Below are 19,076 nucleotides of genomic sequence, written 5' to 3'. Positions count from 1 at the left end.
GCGTAGGCTCTAAGGCCTTCATCCTTGGTGATTTTTAAAGCCATCAATGCGTCGACCCTCAAGGGCTGTAGTTTGTTCGTCATAAACCTGGCCACAAACATCTTGGCCAGGCCTTCCCAAGTCTTTACGCTTCCCTTCGGTAGTTTATGGAACCAATCTGATGCGATTTGCCCAAAGGATAAGGGGAATACTTTGCAGAGCAACGGCTCGTTCCCACTATACAATGCCATTGAATTCAGGTATAGTCCAACGTGAAAGTTGGAACTGACTTACCATCATATATTTGGAACCTTGGCATACTGAATCTCTTTGGTGCTTCAAATTTGTCCAGTTTCACCGAGAATGGTGTCTTCGGCTTAACCGGGGAAGTTACCTCGGCATCAGCATTCTGTTGCTTCCTCTTGAGGTAATCTCTCAAGTCTTCTTTACTCCTTCCTGGAGCTCGGCTATCTTTGGACTTCAATCTTTTCGGCACACTACTTTCGGCCTCGTGGTGGGCCCGTTTTGATCTTTCTCCATGGGTTGTGTCAAAGCAAAGAGCCTGCCCTTGAACATGCCGATGTTCTTTAGGTTCTGGGTCCTTCGTGTGATACGTCATTCGGGACTCCTCTTGTCTCGGCTCCTCTCGTCCGACTTCCCCGGAAGGTCGGTGAGAGTGCCTTCCGCTTCTGGTGTGCTGAGGGGCTTCGGGGAACATTTTCCTTCCTCTCTTCTGGGTATTAATTGCTGGAATCGGCGTGTCGTGCAGCGGGTATGGTGGCTACATGACATTATTTTGCATCATGAAGTTGACGACGGACTGCAGGTCTGCTAACTTGTTTGCCAATTCTTTTACTTCCTCATCCCTCCGTAGGCACCTATCCCTCCATACCAGGAGGTTATCTTCGTTATAGTACTTGCTTTGGTCTGTCTTCTTCGAAGTGTCGCCCTCCTGGCCAACGTCTTTCTCTCCATGGCCCTGGTCATGACTTTCTACATTGTGGTTGTCTCCTTCAACGTCAAGGTCAATTGGTCTGCCACTCCCGGCAAGAGTGTCGTCCCCAATCTTTTCCTTCTGTCCGTTACTGGCCATCTATTCTTCTAAGTTCCCACAGACGGCGCCAAATTGTATGAGTAATTTTCTGACCACACTGCCCGTTTAGTAATCAGTTAGAGAGCACCGGCAGAATAGATGGCTTCAGTTAACCTGTAACAGAAAGAGAAGGTTCCGGCGGTGGCTCTCCCACCCGAGGGCACTCCGACGATCAAGTCAGTATATCTCTCAAAGATAATCAAGTGCTAAACTTACTGCTCAAAGCATAAAATTGCGTACCTTAGACCTACAGGGGTGCCTCTCTTTTATAGTTTACTTAATCCTAGTCCCACTAGAAGCCTCACTTCTATGGACTCCAATTCAATACTTACTTTGAACTCCTCAAGAGATAAAGATAAACTCTCTAAGAGTTTTATGCTTATCTTGGCTAAATCTCTTCTTTATTCTAGGACTCTTGTCCCTTATCTTTTATCCTCTTATCTCGGATTTCGATATCTTCGGAGACAACCTCGGCCTTGCCGAGATCACCTCGGCGTCACAACCAGGACACGTGGCACCTCGGCTGACACGTCGGCGTCACCCTGCCACGCGTTGGTATTCAGAAAATATATCCCCACACTAATGCATATGAACCTATACTTTTGCTTCATTTCTTACTAATTCTAAGCTTGAAATTTCCAATTGAAACTTCATATTGTACCCCGTTTGCCTATTATTTCTCAATTCTGGAGGAATAATATTCATCGGTTTCTAGTGTTCATCTCACCACCTCTGGTGCCCAAGTCACTGCTTGGACTGTCTCTTGTAAAACTTCATCTGTAATATTTTTCTCATTTTGGTATAAAATAATTCTTTCTTTCTTTCTTTCACGTGATTTAACAGGTATAGCTTAAGCTACATCCCTTTTGCAAGGTCCATGGTTTCGAAGGTGATGGTGGGTTGCTTTGACACCGAGTTTTGAGGATTATGAATACAATTACCAAAGAATAAATTAGGTATACATGTTGTTAGTCATAAACGAAAACTGAGGTCAGTACATGTCGATTGGATCAGCTCACACCCTTAAATTGAAGATAAACTGCATGTATGAATACCTAGTACTTGGACTAGTTTCTGGGTTATAAACTTGTGATGTTACTGATTTGTACAAGGGTATCAATTGTCTTCTGACTTTGTTCAAAAACTTGAGGAAGGAATGTTAATATGGTGAATTCAACTAGTTTTCCAATGGTAATGGGGTGAAATTTTTTGAAAGAGAGGAATACATTTGTGAATTAAGTTCAAATTTTATTCTTTGGGTTTGGTCTATTACAAATCTATGAAATAGATATGGGTTTTTATTTTTTTATATAATTGTAACAAGGTTTACAGGGATTTTAGTTTTGTAGATAATGTTTTGTTTGATGCAAAATTCAAATTATTTGGTGTGAAGGTTTTTTTTTTTTGGCCCCTTGTGAACTTCGGTTCTTTTTTCCAATTTTGCTAGTCAAAATTCTGAAGATGAAATAAGAATTTCTGTGACATTCTGAGAATTGAGTTAAAATATTTTGTTCATTGGGTTTTAATGTTGTAATGATTTTTGTGGGGAAAAAAAAAGAAGGTAAAGAGAGATTCTTATGCGCAAATTTAAACTGCTTTGGCAGGTTATATATAACAAGATAAGTGGAAGAAGCCGAGGGTTTGGCTTCGTGACAATGTCTACAGTTGATGAGGTTCAGGAAGCTGCTCAACAATTTAATGGCTATGTAAGCTTTGTTGTTTTCCACATTTCATTTGATTGTGTGTGTTGTTGAAACATAGAAATCGAAACCATGGACCTCCATATATCTTCACTGTTTTAATTGGACTTGCTATCTTTGATGGGTTGCTATTTTTGTAGTGTTAGTTGTTATGTTATTATTTGGCTTTATATATTTGGTAGTTTAGCGTTATTAGTTCTATTTTGTTCTTAGTTAGTTAATTTTAAATTTTAAGTTGTTATGGGATGGTTTTTAAATTTTCCATTCTGTGTACATACTTAGTTAATTTTTCATTATGTGTACATACTTATAATTGTTCTTTGCACATTCTTCTTTTTCAATTCAGATGTTAAATTAAAAAAGCTGCTGCTACTTTTTGCTTGTCCTTATAGAACATGTCTTTCAAATTTCATTCAATGATGACAGGTTGTGTGTTTAAAAAGTGGTTCTCGAATTTAGAAGCTCACATTTTAGGACTAGACCCGTAGTCATGTGTTCTGCTAAGCCATTTTCTCCTATGATTTGCATAGTAGGTGGTCAAGAAAAATCTCCTCCCATAAACTCTATGATCAAGCCCGGTTTGGGAGTTTATTTATTAGTTGAGTTTTATAGGCATGGCAGCATGGGCTAGATTCACGCTAATTGGTAGTCTCCATTTCTTTATCTAACAAAAAAAAAAAGCAAACAAAGCCACTAGGAATTAAAAAATAAATAAATAATAATTATAATAGAATGGTGAGGCAAAGTTTGATCTGTTAGAATATCAGCATGATCACTTGCTTCCCAAGCTCTTCAATTTGAGAGTTCCCAATTTTGAGAGAACGAACCAGGTCCTCTTTTATTCAATGAAAGTGAAACTTACATAAAAATATTGTCATGACCCGAACCCGCCCCTGTGGGTTAAGGACATAACCGGCCAGTAATCAAAGGATTACCTACGACCTCAAACCAAACCAAACATAACTCATCAGAGTAAAGGGCCAAACGGAAGCAAACTTACAAATTGTCCATAGAGCTGTGCTTACATGGCACATTATAACAATCCATATACATACATGTTAATAACTCACGTCAAAATAAGTAATAACACAAAGTTCTGTACATACAGGATCATTGAGTCTAAGTCGGTCAAACCCAAAGTTTATATAAAAAAGTGATCCAATGTTTTCGCCAATGTAACAAAACCATATCAAAAGAGCAAAAGAGGCGAAGACAAGTCTCGTGCGTGAGACGTTTGGGTTGACTCTTCAAAATCTTGACCGTTTCTCACATATTTCACTAAGGCTGGGTTTAGACGTCCCTTGGCTCACCTACATAGACATGAATGAGCGTGAACGAAAGTCCAATGAATAATATCAAATAAGACAGATACATGAGCAATCTTTGAAACAGTTACATCAGATGGCCTTGAGCCCAATTCATGTTTCCATTTAACGTATCAATCGACTAAAGTTCTAGACGTGTCAAACGGCCTCGGGCCCAATTAACTCGTACCCGACGGCCTTTGGCCCATCCATTCATGTCTAACGGCTTTTTGGCCCAATCGTTCGTATCCGACGGCCTTTGGCCCAATCGTTCAGACCAAACTATCAATTATGTCAGACGGCCTTTGGCCCAATCATTCGTATATCAGACTATCATTCATGTCAGTCTATCATTCATGTGTCAGATTATCATTCATGTCATACGGCCTTTGGCCCAATCATTCATATGTCAGACTATCATTCATTCATGTCATACGGTCTTTGGCCCATTCATTCGTGTCATACGGCTTTTAGCCCATTCATTCGTGTCATACAAATATTTGTCCCCCAATTCAATGTAACAAACCTATAAGGCTTATATAGGAGTAAGCAATTGGACAAATAACATACTTCAGACATCTTTGTTAAAATATTACTCATAGTGTTCTGCCGGTGGATTCACCCCTGAGCTCGTCCCTACACATTACATTATACATATGGGTCACAAACGATTCATTCCGTTCTTAATTCATATATTCCTCTTAGGCTTCTTTCTTATTCTTTTAATTCATTTATTATGCTCAATGTATGCCTAAGAGTACTTAGAAGTGAAAGAGAACGGAAAATGAAACACAGAACACTTTTATAAAATTTCTGAAACAGGGGTCCCTGCTCGAGCGCGGGTTCCGCCGCTCGAGCGGACCCTCATGGTCTACAACAGTACTAGTTGCCTCATTTTTACAGTCGATCATGAACTCAGACGCTCGAGCTGAAAGTCTCACTACATGGTTCCCCGCTCGAGCGGACACCCATGTCTGCAAAACTTCTGGGAGCTCCTACTTCACGCTCGAGCGGCGCTTTCCATGCTCGAGCGGACATACCAAATTATGGGTTTTCCAGAACTGTTCTCGAGGCTCAAATTCAACATTCAAAGGCTTTAAAGCTCAAATTAAGGCACCAAAAATAGAGAAACACATTACATTACATGAGAATATAAGAGTATGACACCAAATTGTTCAAAATCATCATCTCATTCACAAATAATCCTCATTTCTTTTGTATGATCAAAATCCATGCATTCAAACTTCATACCAAATTCATATCTCTACCAATTTCAACATGCATGTTAGTTTTTTACTCCAATTCCATTTCAAATAGCACCAATGATGCTTATAACCATGAAACCCAACAAAACCATGCTTGCATGTATGCTTCAATGCTCAATCTTTCATAATTCACATATTACATGCTAGATTATGTAATTTCATAGGAATTTTCTACATGCATGCGCACATGGACTTCAATCTCAACTTAATCAACTCAACTCATGATCTAACTCACCATTTAATCTTCAATTCACAAAATCACAACTCAAACTCATGAGTTAAGGGTTGATTACTCACCTAGGAGCCTTAATCTTCCAAACTTATGTTTAATTCTTGAGTTAGTCTTCAAATTATTCAAGCTTCAAGATCAAAGCTTCAATTTCCTTCACCCTTACTCTCTCAATAGCCGACCCTCTCTCACTCTAAGGTGTAAAATCTGATTTTTGAGCTCCAAACAACAAAATGAGAGTGTAATTGGCCCTTTATATAAACTCCTCTAATCACATTGTTTTAATATTAAATAATTGAGCACCATTTCATTAATTTAATCTATTTAATTTGATACGAATCAACTTTCAGTTAAATTTCACCGTAGGCTCTAAAAATTACGCCAATCACAATGGCGTAGTCAATTTCGGTTTCTGTGGCCGATAGGGCTTTAAATTTTCAGTTTATAATAGTAAGTTGAACAGATATTCCTACGGTGAACAGATAGAAATTCAAAACCACATATATTCATATAGATGGCACTCAAAATCACATCAAACACATAATCACAATCATAATTAAGATTAATTAGCATAATACGAACCAGGGCTATAACAAATATAGAGATTTTTTTAAATTAAAAGTTAGAATTCAAATATTTGTTGAAAGGTTGATTATTTATCTCTCATTGACTTATGTGCGATTGATTCCCAAAAAAAGAAAAAGAAAAAAGACTAATTTTACCATTCTTTCTCTATCTGCCTCCCTCATAATCCTATATCATTATGACCCTTACATTTGTTAAAGCTGGGTTTCACTCTTAAGAAACAAACTATTTTCTTAAAAAACTTAGAATTTGAGGTATTAATGCCCCAAAATTACCAAACGGCGTCGGAGTAGCACGAACTTGGCACACACGACCGCCGAGGCACGAGAGACTTATGAGAGAAGACGGGACTCGAATTGGGTTCCCGGTTTGGGAGTTAGAGCTTGATTTCACTCTTAAGAAACAAACTAGTTTCTTGAAAAACTTAGAATTCAAGGTGGTAATGCCCCAAAATCACCAAACGACGTTGGAGTAGCACAAAACTTGGCACATACGACCGCCTAGGCACGAGAGACTTGTGGGAGAAGACGGGACTCAAATCGGGTTCCCGATTTGGGAGTTAGAGCCGGATTTCACTCTTAAGAAACAAACTAGTTTCTTGAGAAACTTAGAATTTGATGTGTTAATGCCCCAAAATCACCAAAAGGCGTCGGAGTAACACGAAACTTGGCACACAGGACCGCCTAGGCACGAGAGACTTGTGGGAGAAGACGAGACTCGAATCGAGTTCCCAGTTTAGGAGTTAGAGCCAGATTTCACTCTTAAGAAACAACTTAGTTTCTTAAGAAACTTAGAATTTGAGGTGTTAATGCCCCAAAATCACTAAACGGCATCGGAATAGCACGAAACTTGGCACACACGACCGCCTAGACACGAGAGACTTGTGGGGGAAGACAGGACTCGAATTGGGTTCTCAGTTTGGGAGTTAGAGGCGGATTTCACTCTTAAGAAACAAACTAGTTTCTTATGAAACTTAGAATTTGAGGTGTTAATACCCCAAAATCACTAAACGACATCGGAATAGCACGAAACTTGGCACACACAACCGCCTAGGCACTAGAGACTTGTGGGAGAAGACGTGACTCGAATCGGGTTCTCGGTTTGGGAGTTAGAGTAGGATTTCACTCTTAAGAAACAAACTAATTTCTTAAAAAACTTAGAATTTGAGGTGTTAATACCCCAAAATCACCAAACAACGTCGGAGTAGTATGAAACTTGGCACACACGACCACCTACGCATGAGAGACTTGTGGGAGAAGACGGGACTTGAATTGGGTTCCCGGTTTGGGAGTTAGAGCCGGAATTCACTCTTAAGAAATAAACTAGTTTCTTAATAAAAGTAGAATTTGAGGTGTTAATACCCCAAAATCACCAAACGGCATCGGAGTAGCACAAAACTTGGCACACACGACCGCCTAGGCACGAGAGACTTGTGGGAGAAGACGGGACTCGAATCGGGTTCCCGATTTTGGAGTTAGAGCTGGATTTTACTCTAGGCAAACTAGTTTCATAAGAAACTTAGAATTCAAGGTGTTAATGCCCCAAAATCACCAAACGGCATCGGAGTAGTACGAAACTTGACACACACGATCGCCTAGGCACGAGAGACTTGTAGGAGAAGATGGGGCTCAAATTAGGTTCCCAGTTTAGGAGTTAGAGCCGGATTTCACTCTTAAGAAGCAAACTAGTTTCTTAAGAAACTTAGAATTTGAGGTGTTAATGCCCCAAAATCACCAAACGGCACCGGAGTAGCACGAAACTTGGCACACACGACCGCCTAGACATGAGAGACTTGTGGGAGAAAACGGGACTCGAATCGGGTTCCCGATTTAGAAGTTAGAGCCGGATTTTACTCTAGGCAAACTAGTTTCATAAGAAACTTAGAATTCGAGGTGTTTATGCCCCAAAATCACCAAATGGCGTCGGAGTAGCATGAAACTTGGCACACACGACCGCCTAGGCACGAGAGACTTGTGGGAGAAGACGGAACTCAAATCAGGTTCCCGATTTGGGAGTTAGAGCCGGATTTCACTCTTAAGAAACAAACTAGTTTCTTAAGAAACTTAGAATTTGAGGTGTTAATGTCCCAAAATCACCAAATGGCGTCGGAGTAACACGAAACTTGGCACACACGACTGCCTAGGCACGAGAGACTTGTGGGAGAAGACGAGACTTGAATCGGGTTCCCGATTTGGGAGTTATAGCCGGATTTCACTCTTAAGAAACAAACTAGTTTCTTAAGAAACTTAGAATTTGAGGTGTTAATGCCCCAAAATCACCAAACGGCGTCGGAGTAGCACGAAACTTGGCACACACGACCGCCTAGGCATGAGACACTTGTGGAAGAAGACAGGACTTGAATCGGGTTCCCGGTTTGGGAGTTACGACTGAATTTCACTCTAGGCAAACTAGTTTCTTAATAAACTTAGAATTCAAGATGTTAACGCCCCAAAATCACCAAACGGCGTCGAAGTAATATGGAACTTGGCACATATGACCGTTTAGGCATGAGAGATTTGTGGAAGAAGACGAGACTCGAATCGGGTTCCCGGTTTGGGAGTTAGGGTCGAATTTCGGTTTAGGCGAAATTATTTACTTAATTATCTTTATAATTGTATAGCAGTTAAATTTTTATGTTTTTTTGTAATTAACATATTAACACATAATTATATTGTCATTAATTATATTTATTTTTTGTTTTCAGATATTTCTGGAGTAGGAGTTTGCTTATTGTGGAATGCATGTTTGTGAAAAATGTGACTAATTTTTGTTTTTGTTACCCACAGAGTTTGGTTTATTTTATTTTGAAGAATGCGACTAATTATGTATTTAAATATTATATATGTATTATGGGACATTATGTAGTGGGGTAATTTTGTTGATGTGTAGTTATGAATGTAAGAATATTTTTATTATGGAGAAATTATTTTTTCTGTACAGGAATTTTTATATTATTATGCAATTATTAGTTTCTTTTTCAATTGTTTTTCATTTAATATAGGTAATTTTAATATTTTTATTAATTTTATTGTAGGTTTTTTTTTTTGACGGCACCACACCGTCGCACCGTCTCAAAAAATAGGTAATTTTAATATTTTTAATAATTCTATGCAGTTTATTTATTTTTTGCGACGACACCACACCGTCGCAAAAAACAGGTAATTTTAATATATTTTAATAATTATATATATATATTTTTTTTTTTTTTTTGCGACGGCACCATACCGTTGCAAAAAATATTAGAACCATGGCAACAGTGGGCATGCCGTTGCAAAAAAAAAAAAACCATTCGCGACAGCATTTTTTGCTATCTCAAATAAAACTTTTAGCGACAGTAAAACGATGCCGTCGCAAAAGGTAACAATTGCCGTCGCTGAAAAAAGGCAACGACATGATGTCGTCACTAAAAGGATTTTGCAACGCCCTCTATTGTGACCTTTCATTTGCCGTCGCTAAAAGTCATTTGTCGTCGCTAAAACTTTTTTGAGATGGCATTAAAAGTATTAGCGACGGTATCGTGCCATCGCAAAAAATTGAAATTTTTGTAGTAGTGAGTTTTACTCCACAAGTCAATCCTAATCCATCTTTATCTAAAAAGTTATGACACAAGGCAAATTATAAGTTTATGCCCAAGTAGGTAAACTTTTAAGCTTTACAAATTAGACAATGAGTAATTAGTATATTGATAAATGTAATTTATTATATAATCAAGAGAACTTAGGATAAGTTGAAATTATAAAACTCATAAGATAAAATTTATTTATATTTTGTCGTAAATGTAACTTTTGCAATTACTAATTAAACTATGACATGTATTTTTTATTAAAAACTTTGAACACACATTAACAACATAAGAATAGAAAAAGAAAAATCTAATTTTTGAACAAATTTTATGTTATTATTTAATTTTAAAAATAAATTTTTGATTATTTATTTGTACCTCGTGCATAGCATGGGTATTATACTAGTAAGATATTATAATGAAATCAATGAAAGAGAATATCTCAATTAATACATGGAAAATAAGACAGCAAGTGGAAAGATTCAAACTATTAACTTATTAGTAAAGTACAGAAGTTTTGGCTAATCTAACTAACCCACTGATTTTGTTAATGTTAAATGATCAAAAAGTATAAGATCAAAAAGTATAAGATGATCTAGGGCTTCCTTTGAAAGTTTTATAAAAAAAAACCTAGCTTAATATTTAAATAAACCAAAAGGGTTAATGTTAAAAATAAATTAGGGCATTGGTATATAAGAAAATGATTATGTCAAATGACTTAAAACTATTTTTAACTGAATGAATTTTTTTAGTCAATATTACGCGAGATATTTGCTTTTTTATTTTTATGGTCCGGATTCGAAATTTCTAAGTTTAGACAATTGGGCTAGGTTTCGGGCTGGTTTTGGTTGAGTGAGATCAATCAGATATCTTTGGGCCTGTTTAGGCATGACTTTGTAAGGGAATTTTTTCGTCTTGCATATGACCAATAGAAAATGGATGGGACAATTTGTTTAAAATTAAGATGATCTTTTTACAATGCAATTTGGTTTGTAGTTAAAAAGGGCAACAACATTTTAAATCTTTTAAAAAATAAATAAATTATATTCCTCACAAACCTACATATGAGTGGTAAGGCTGCATGATTTGTTCAAGTTTAATTTAAAATTTTAACAATTTAAAAAAGTATTAAAATTTAAATTAATTATATAAAAACTAATATCAAATTAATTAAATACGAATTGAGTTCGAGTAAATTCATTTAACAACTATTAGGCTTGTAATTTCTTTCAATTTTATTGTCAAAAAATTGTTGGCCCAATAGTCTAGTAGTCATAACTATTCTTTTGAGCTGAGCTTGGATCAGTGTAGTTTCAGTCCATTGGCCTAAAATGGGCCCTATGATCAGTCACGTGATTTATGATCATTTCATTTTATAATTTATAGGTCACTGTGTAATTTGTCTATCAAAAAATATTAAATTAATTAATTAGTCACGTGATTTTATCATACTTATCTTTAAAAAATATATAATCGATTTTCAAATTAGGTCGATCTAATTTTTAAAGAGAAATATAAATAAAATCATGTGACTATGATTATTAGACAAATTATACTTTTTATTTTAATTTTTTTTATGAATAATTTACACACATAAATATGTAAAATGAACAAATTAAGTGGTTGTTTAACACGTGTCAATTTTAACACATTATCTTATTTAGGTTACAATCATCTTATTTAAGTCATATCAGCTCTCTATCACATTATTTCAATCTTAACTTATATTTCATATTTTTTCGTAAAAATTTAAAAAATATATTAATCAAATATTTCCCAAACAAATCAAAATAGACTCATAAACCCAAACTATATAGGTGTATTAAACAAAGCTAGGGCTCAGGGCTTTGAACAAAGACTAAATTCTAAAGCCCAAATATTTGTGGCAGCCCAAAAAGCCTCCTCTAATGGACAAACATGACATTTCATCTCAAAACTCTGCTAAACCCTAGCTTTTATAACCCTCATTTTCCTCCCAAACTCCTCTGTCTTCTCTCCCTCCCACACACAAATCTCAGAAACCCTAGCTCCTCTCTCTCTGCAACGATGCCGCCCAAATTCGATCCGTCACAAGTCGTCGATGTCTACGTCCGAGTCACCGGCGGAGAGGTCGGCGCAGCGAGTTCACTCGCTCCCAAAATCGGCCCACTTGGTCTCTCCCCAAAGAAAATCGGCGAAGACATAGCCAAAGAGACCGCCAAGGACTGGAAGGGTCTGCGCGTCACCGTCAAGCTCACCGTCCAGAACCGCCAGGCCAAGGTCTCCGTCGTCCCCTCCGCCGCCGCTCTCGTCATCAAAGCCCTGAAGGAGCCGGAGCGCGATCGCAAGAAGACGAAGAACATCAAGCACACTGGAAACATCTCTCTCGACGATGTTATCGAGATCGCCAAGGTCATGAGGCCCAGATCGATGGCGAAGGAACTTACCGGCTGTGTTAAGGAGATCCTTGGGACTTGCGTGTCTGTTGGATGCACCGTCGATGGGAAGAACCCTAAGGATTTGCAGCAGGAGATTGCTGATGGCGATGTTGAGATTCCTCAGGACTGATTGAGAGAGCTCAAAATGTGAGAAAGTTTTTATTTTAATATAAATTTAGTTTTTAATTTCAATCTCAATCTGTGTTTTTGGATATTTTGAAGGATGTTTGAAGTCATTTTCAATATAATTTCAGTTTTGAGGTTATGACTATTATATATGTTCACAATTTGTGATTGATGTTGCAGTTGAATTATGAATCAGAATGTAGTTTTGTGTTTTAGTTCAATGGTTTAGTTTTGCCAGATCTTTGATTTTTTGTTTTTGTTTTAATGCTTTTAGAACTTGAAGATTTCTGGGTCTTTAGAACTTGAGTAGAATAAAACTTAAAAATTGAATTTTGTGGTTGAGTTGGTCTTTATTTGAAGACATGACTGCCTTATGCTGGTTATGTTAGTTTATAATACCCAAACACTATATATAAGCTTCCCACTTCTTGAGTTCTAGGGTCAGATGACTTCTCTAATCTCTCTCACCACTTCACTTGCACAATTCATTTCCATGTGGCATTTTCAGAGACCAAACTCATTGCCATTGCTTCTGTAACTTCAGGCGCGTGAAGTTCTCTTTGAATGTATCATTTATGTGTTTGTGTGTATATTTATATTGATGTGTATATGTGTATATTACATATAGTGATGACATTTGGAAATGTTGAGATGGATACTAGATTCACTGGTTTCTCTGGCTCTGAAGTGGTGAACCTCCAACTAACTGCATCACTTTCTCTTCCCGGTCGTCCTTTTTTTCTTTTTGGCTGTGATGGGATGTTTTAATATTTGTATCTGCTTGGGTGGGTCAAAAGTAACTTTGCCAAGGTAGAGAAGAGAATACCACCTAGGCTGGCTAACGATCTTGCCATCGCTACTGGAAATAGTTGATTTGAGAAGTAATGTTAGAAACATGTTTTGAACAACTTGACCCAAAGTTACCAGGAACATGGATTGTTTTGATATGAGGAATGGGAATGGGAAGATGTTGTGCCTCATGCTTTAGATTATGGTATAGAGAATCTATTAAGATATTTCTTAGTGTGAATGTAAAAAAAAAATTATTTACAATTAGATATCTATTGAAACAAAGTATATTATTCTTTAAATTAATCTTTGAAACATACTTGTCTAGAAACAATATGGATCTCTTTTATGTTTTGTCTTACCAGAACTCTAATAGCTTTAGATTTTAATTATTTCAATCAACCTTTATTCATCCCTTGTCCCAACTACTTCATCTTATCAAAACTCTAATAGCTTTAGATTTTAATTATCTCAATCAACCTTTATTCATCCCTTGTCCCAACTACGTTAGGTCAAGTTTTGAAATCTTGTAATGTAATCATGTCTCAAAAGTTTTGATAGTGTGACCAATTTTCGTAGTGTTGGCTTCAATCATACATGGGTTGTAGAGGGCATGATTTGTGATAGTAGTAGTATGGAAATGAAAATTAAGATTGACACTTGATGAAGCTGTGTTGGGGGACAACTCCAATTCATGATAGATATATATTTATAAGATTTATGATAGATGTAAGTAGAGCTAAATTTGGAAAAATAGTCGCTAGAAGATGCTATGCAACCACAGGAAAATCTGGGCATGATTCGTGCTGCAAAAGGTTTAGCCTTTTCTGTTGTATGAATGATTTAAGGTTCAATGTTTCATATGGTGAAGGTTTTAAATATTGATCTTGCAGTTAGGTATTATCCTTTCAAATGTTGCAGTATGCAAAATAAGATAAATCTGTTATAAATGCCCATTTTCTGTTTGATTCTATTTCTTTCAATAGGAAGTTTGATTTGAATATATCGTTTACAAAAAACAGCAGCACTAACTACAAATAGGATAGCGCGTTCTGTTATGTAGGATAGCGCGGTCTGGTATATCCTCTAGAAGACTCAGAAAACCTTCCTGCTTCTGTGAACATACATAACCTAGGACATGTTTGTTTTGGTAGAAAATTTATGTTATTATGTTGTGCCATTTTGCTAGTGGTGAACACACGCGCACGAACACATACAAAAAGTGCAGGCAGTTTAGCTCATTTCCCTGACCTGTTTTGGTCAGAGATTTTTTATGATTTTGTACATGCTTTTTGTTCTATGATAGACAGGCACTATCAGGGTTTAACTTCGGTAATGGTCTCATTTTTGGAAGAGATTGATGTTTAATGTATTCTTGTGAATCAGGATTTAGAACTTACTTTCTTGGACTTGTTGCAAGTTCAATTTGCTAGATAAGTGAACCTTATTCCTTTTTGAGATTTGAATGTCGATGACGTTAAAATGTTTATAACTAGATTTTGATGGGTCAAAATGCATTTTTTATTTGTAATTTGCCGAATTGATCTTTTGACAATGAAGCATTACAAACAATTGAAGATGAGAATATCATGCTTGCCGTCTTTGGACAAGTTTGAGATAAACATTGCCAATTTGCCAAACTTGCCCTAATTTATTTATTTATTTATTTATTTATAGATTAGAGGTTTGTTTGGATTATATTAGTAACTCTGACCTTTAGTGACTTTGACCTTCTGAAAACCACAATCCCCTTCCTGAATTTTACAATTGCATTACAAAACTAAACTAACAAATTTTGCTGACATTAGCTTGTAAATATTTTAAAATGTCAAACTTACCCTTTTCTATCATTATTTTTCATCCTCACTTTCCTCTGTATATGCACAAAACTCAACTCAGTGAGAGAGAGCGAGAGAGAGAGATGGTTTGAGAGTTTGATTTGGAGTGTCTGCGGCCACAGCCCACTGCCACCATTGTTTATTTTCCTCGGCCTCCTCCTGCAACCATAAAAAGAAACAACCCAATTCAGTGTTCATGAGGGAGTGGAATATGGATCTCTCTATACTTTTCATGTCATTCTATTTATTGTGGTCTTTGTTCATTAAAAAAAACCACGCCTGCGATTCAAATTCTAACGGATGCTTGTACAACCAAGACTTCTACTCAGGCCATTCAATTTCCCTCTTGAAATTGAATAATGAACAATGAGAGAACATGAATAAAGTTCCATACATAAATTTGTTTATACAAATATACATTATGCAAACCAGATTTGATTTTTGAAGACATTGCATTAACAAGACAGTAGAGGAGGGAATAATTGAATATAACAAATTTTGATTCATGAATTGCACAGAATTCGATTCACAAACTGGAAAAGAAAAGAAAATTAAGATTTGCAAACTGTTGGTAGAAAATTGAATATGAGGTTGGGTTATGGTGTATGGAACTTGGAAGTGAGTGATGGTGGGAAGTAGGGAAAGAAGCTGGGTTGAAGAAGATAGAGTGGGATAATTAGGTAGGATAAAATGCGTTGTTTCTCATTTTAGTTCTTTAAGTTTTAATTTTATCATTTTAAACTTTAAAGTTGTCATTTTGAGTCAATTGGATCTTATCTCTATTGTCCATTTAAATTGATTATGAGAAAAATATTTTATCTTTGAAAAAAAGATAGCTTTGGCCCCTAAAGTATGTATTCTTTATCAATTCAGTTCTTTAAATTTCAATTTTGTCATTTTGATCATTAAAATTATTAATTTGAGTTGGGACCAAATTAACTAAAACTGAAAATTTTGAAGACCAAAATGGTAAAAATTATAACTTAAAGGACTAAAATAAAATGACAATGAATGCATAGTTTGTGAATTAAAACTGTATTTTATTTATATTCTCATTATTTATATAGATGAATGTTAGACGTAGGATTAAATTAATTCAAATTAACAATTTTAAGGACTAAAATAACAAAATTAAAATTTAGGGATTAAAATGAAAAATAACACATACTTTAGGGATTAAAAATGTCTTTTATCCTCATATAAATTTATAATATTTTGATAGAATTTTTTTGAGGACAAATTTAATATTTTCTAGAATTTCTAGAATGTGAGAGAAGAAATCTGTCTTTTAAGTTACAAATTCCAGAGAAATCTGTTTAATTAATTAATTAATTTTTAAAATATATATATATAAAAAAAAAAAAAGGATAGATGAAGCTGTGACGTGGAAGGATATGAATGCAGAAGAGATGGGCGGCTGGTGGTGGGGTGCCACATGGTCGGTTCATTACGTTGGTTCAAACCTCAGAAAAATGCAAAAATTGTCAATTTTTTTCTGTTCAATGATTGGTGTGTGGGGGCTTTTGTTCTTTGTAGAACAACCTCTGCGTCACTGATTATGAACCCATCCATATACATACAACACTACACAAGATATAAACAAAATGATAAATTATAAATACATTTTCTGAATTTTACTGAAAATATAAATTATTTTTTGTAATTTAAACAATTATAAATATCTTTCTTTTAGATTTTTTTATTTAACATAATTAATTAAAAAGATGAAATTTTTAATTGTTTACTTATACAATAATAAAATTGTTTGAATTATTAATTAAAATAAAATTTTAACATTAATAAAAATCGTTAATTAACTTGATAATTTATTAATAAAAAAACCTATTTGTTATGAAATTAGAAATCTTAGGAGGCATAATATAATTTCTAGAACCACAGAGAATAATTTATAATTTAAGTAAACTTCAGAGGGTGTGTTTGTAATTAACTCTAAATAAAATATATATATATATATATAACAAAATTTTAAATGATCATTTAAAGTACTCGTTGTAAATTGTAATAAATAATTGAACCTGCTTTCATCATCTGATAACCCTTATCGAGTATTAAATCCATTAAAATATTAAAAATTTGATTGTTTTAGTGATAATTTAATCATTTACTTTAATGGGGCAGCTGCCTCTCATTCTTAATTAGATTGGACGGTACTGTTCAGTCTGGGGAGACTCATTACGGGTTTTATTTTCATAATTCAAACTGTCAATGTGTAGAACTCGTCGAGTACTATATGCTTGTAAAAAATTACATTGATCGGATATCGATAGTTATGTGATCAAATCAATTTTGTATAAAAAAAATAGACAGTAAACAAATTAACTGTTGACAAAAAATTGATAAGATGAAATAACTATCGATGTCCGATCAGCGTGATTTTTTACAGGCAAATACTCGACGAGTTGTACACATTGAACGGTTTGAATTATCAAAATAAAACATGTGATGGACCTTCACAGGCTGAATAGTACCGTTTAATCCGATCATAGCCTCAAGGCAAGCTGCTCCCTACTTTAAAATTAGACCTTAACTTAAAATTTGAATTTCTTAGGACAAAATTTTAAAATAGTATGACAATTATTTCTATGTTACTAAAGGCACTTTATAAAACTTCACAAAAAAGTAATATAAATTAGGCATTTAATTTCCTCTTACATCTACATGAGGTGTAAATGTCGGCCACTAATACTCTTTTTTATTACTTGAAAAATAATAATACGTTTTCTTTTCAAAGTCATTACTTCACAATAGATAGATTATACTCTGCAATACATTTATAGTATGTGGATTTTTTCATCTATGAATTTATATATTTTGACCTATTTAATTATAAAAATATATTAATTTTACTCTTTTTAGACTAGCTTCAGAAGGATGTATTTATATGATTTTTATAATTAAAAGAGTCAATATGTACAGATTTATAAATGAGACAGATAAAGTAATATTTACCAATATTTAGAGGGTCTTAATACAATTAACCCTTGTAAAATCAAGGGTTCAGTTCTCCCATTTTCTCCCAGACCATGACCTTCAATGTATAAAAAAAAAAAAAAAAAAATATCTTTCTTCTTTTTTTTTTCAAATAACTTAGTTTTTTTTTTTTCACACCAAAAAAATTTCAAATAACATAGTTTTTTTTTCCTCTTTTATTTTTAATTTTATTCCTACATTTTAAAGTTTTTATTAGGAGTCTTCTAAATTACGCATTTTGGTAGTATAAGAGTTGTGCTATGAACAAAATTTTATTTATTTATTTATTTATTTTTTGTATAAAAGAAAATAGATGGTAGTTCTACAAGTAGAGTCACCTACCCTTTATCTCACACTTGTGTTATATAATTTTTGTTCAAATACTTTTCATATGAATTTCAACTTTTTACCTAATAATAGGTATCAATAATGATAAACTGGCACCATGTGGTTGCCAAAGGGTTTAGGGGAACAACAGAGAGGCACAAAATTGGAATCTTCATAATAAGATCGTTTGGTGCAAAAATATTCAACCCCCAATCAATCCTTGTTGACAGTAGAAGAAAAGAAAATTAGCGAAACGTTCCTTTTTAAGCTTTGGTAATAGGAGAGATTTAACATTTTTTTTTATTAGTTAAAGTCTCTCGATGAAATTTTTCCTTGATCATACAAGAGAAATTTTAAAATTTCTCTATGTCAGAGCTAAATTTTTTTGTATTAAATTTTCTCTATAAAAATGTTGAAGGATCCAAACTATTATAAAAATATTATATATCTTTTACTTACAAAATTTTAATATTAGAGTTTTTTTTTTTAAATTCCTAAAAAAAAAAAAAATTGCAAACTCTCATTATTATCATCATCATAATAGCATAAAATCATCACCACATGCTTACATATCTTTAATGCAATTTTAGTTTTTGTACAGATAAATTTATCTGGCAAAGATGCTAGCAGCCAACAGTATCGCTATACCCTGGTCCCTGCGAATATATTATAATGACTTAAATAGTTGTAAATTAATATATATTTTCCTAAATAAGTTTTGAAATTACAATGACAGCATTAACAATTATAAAAGGTGGGTTTATTTTAAGATTACCCTTCCTAATCATTTTTCCAACCTAAATTATCCAATATGGAAAGGAATTACATTATTCCCTTTGTTAGAATGGTTAAAGTTGTGTTTGAATTAAGG

The 19,076-nt window shown here is 34.6% G+C and overlaps 1 protein-coding gene across 1 annotated transcript; it reads left to right on the top strand.

Annotated features, from left to right (window-relative positions):
* The first annotated feature begins 11,495 nt into the window (after positions 1-11,495).
* Positions 11,496-12,405, top strand: LOC114318274 (large ribosomal subunit protein uL11). The gene has a single exon (XM_028265118.2). The coding sequence runs from the start codon at positions 11,635-11,637 to the stop codon at positions 12,262-12,264; it is 630 nt and encodes a 209-aa protein (XP_028120919.2). The 5' UTR covers positions 11,496-11,634; the 3' UTR covers positions 12,265-12,405.
* The last annotated feature ends 6,671 nt before the right edge of the window (positions 12,406-19,076 follow it).

Source organism: Camellia sinensis, chromosome 14 (genome assembly GCF_055761805.1).
Source record: "Camellia sinensis isolate YWXY chromosome 14, ASM5576180v1, whole genome shotgun sequence".
NCBI classification, from domain to species: domain Eukaryota; kingdom Viridiplantae; phylum Streptophyta; class Magnoliopsida; order Ericales; family Theaceae; genus Camellia; species Camellia sinensis.
Note: the sequence above shows the minus strand (reverse complement) of the source record. Positions and strands in the feature narration are given on the sequence as shown.

What these genes read in the sequence shown, in the direction of transcription:
- LOC114318274 (XM_028265118.2), top strand. Translation starts at nt 11,635, where the DNA reads ATGACATTTCATCTCAAAACTCTGCTAAACCCTAGCTTTTATAACCCT.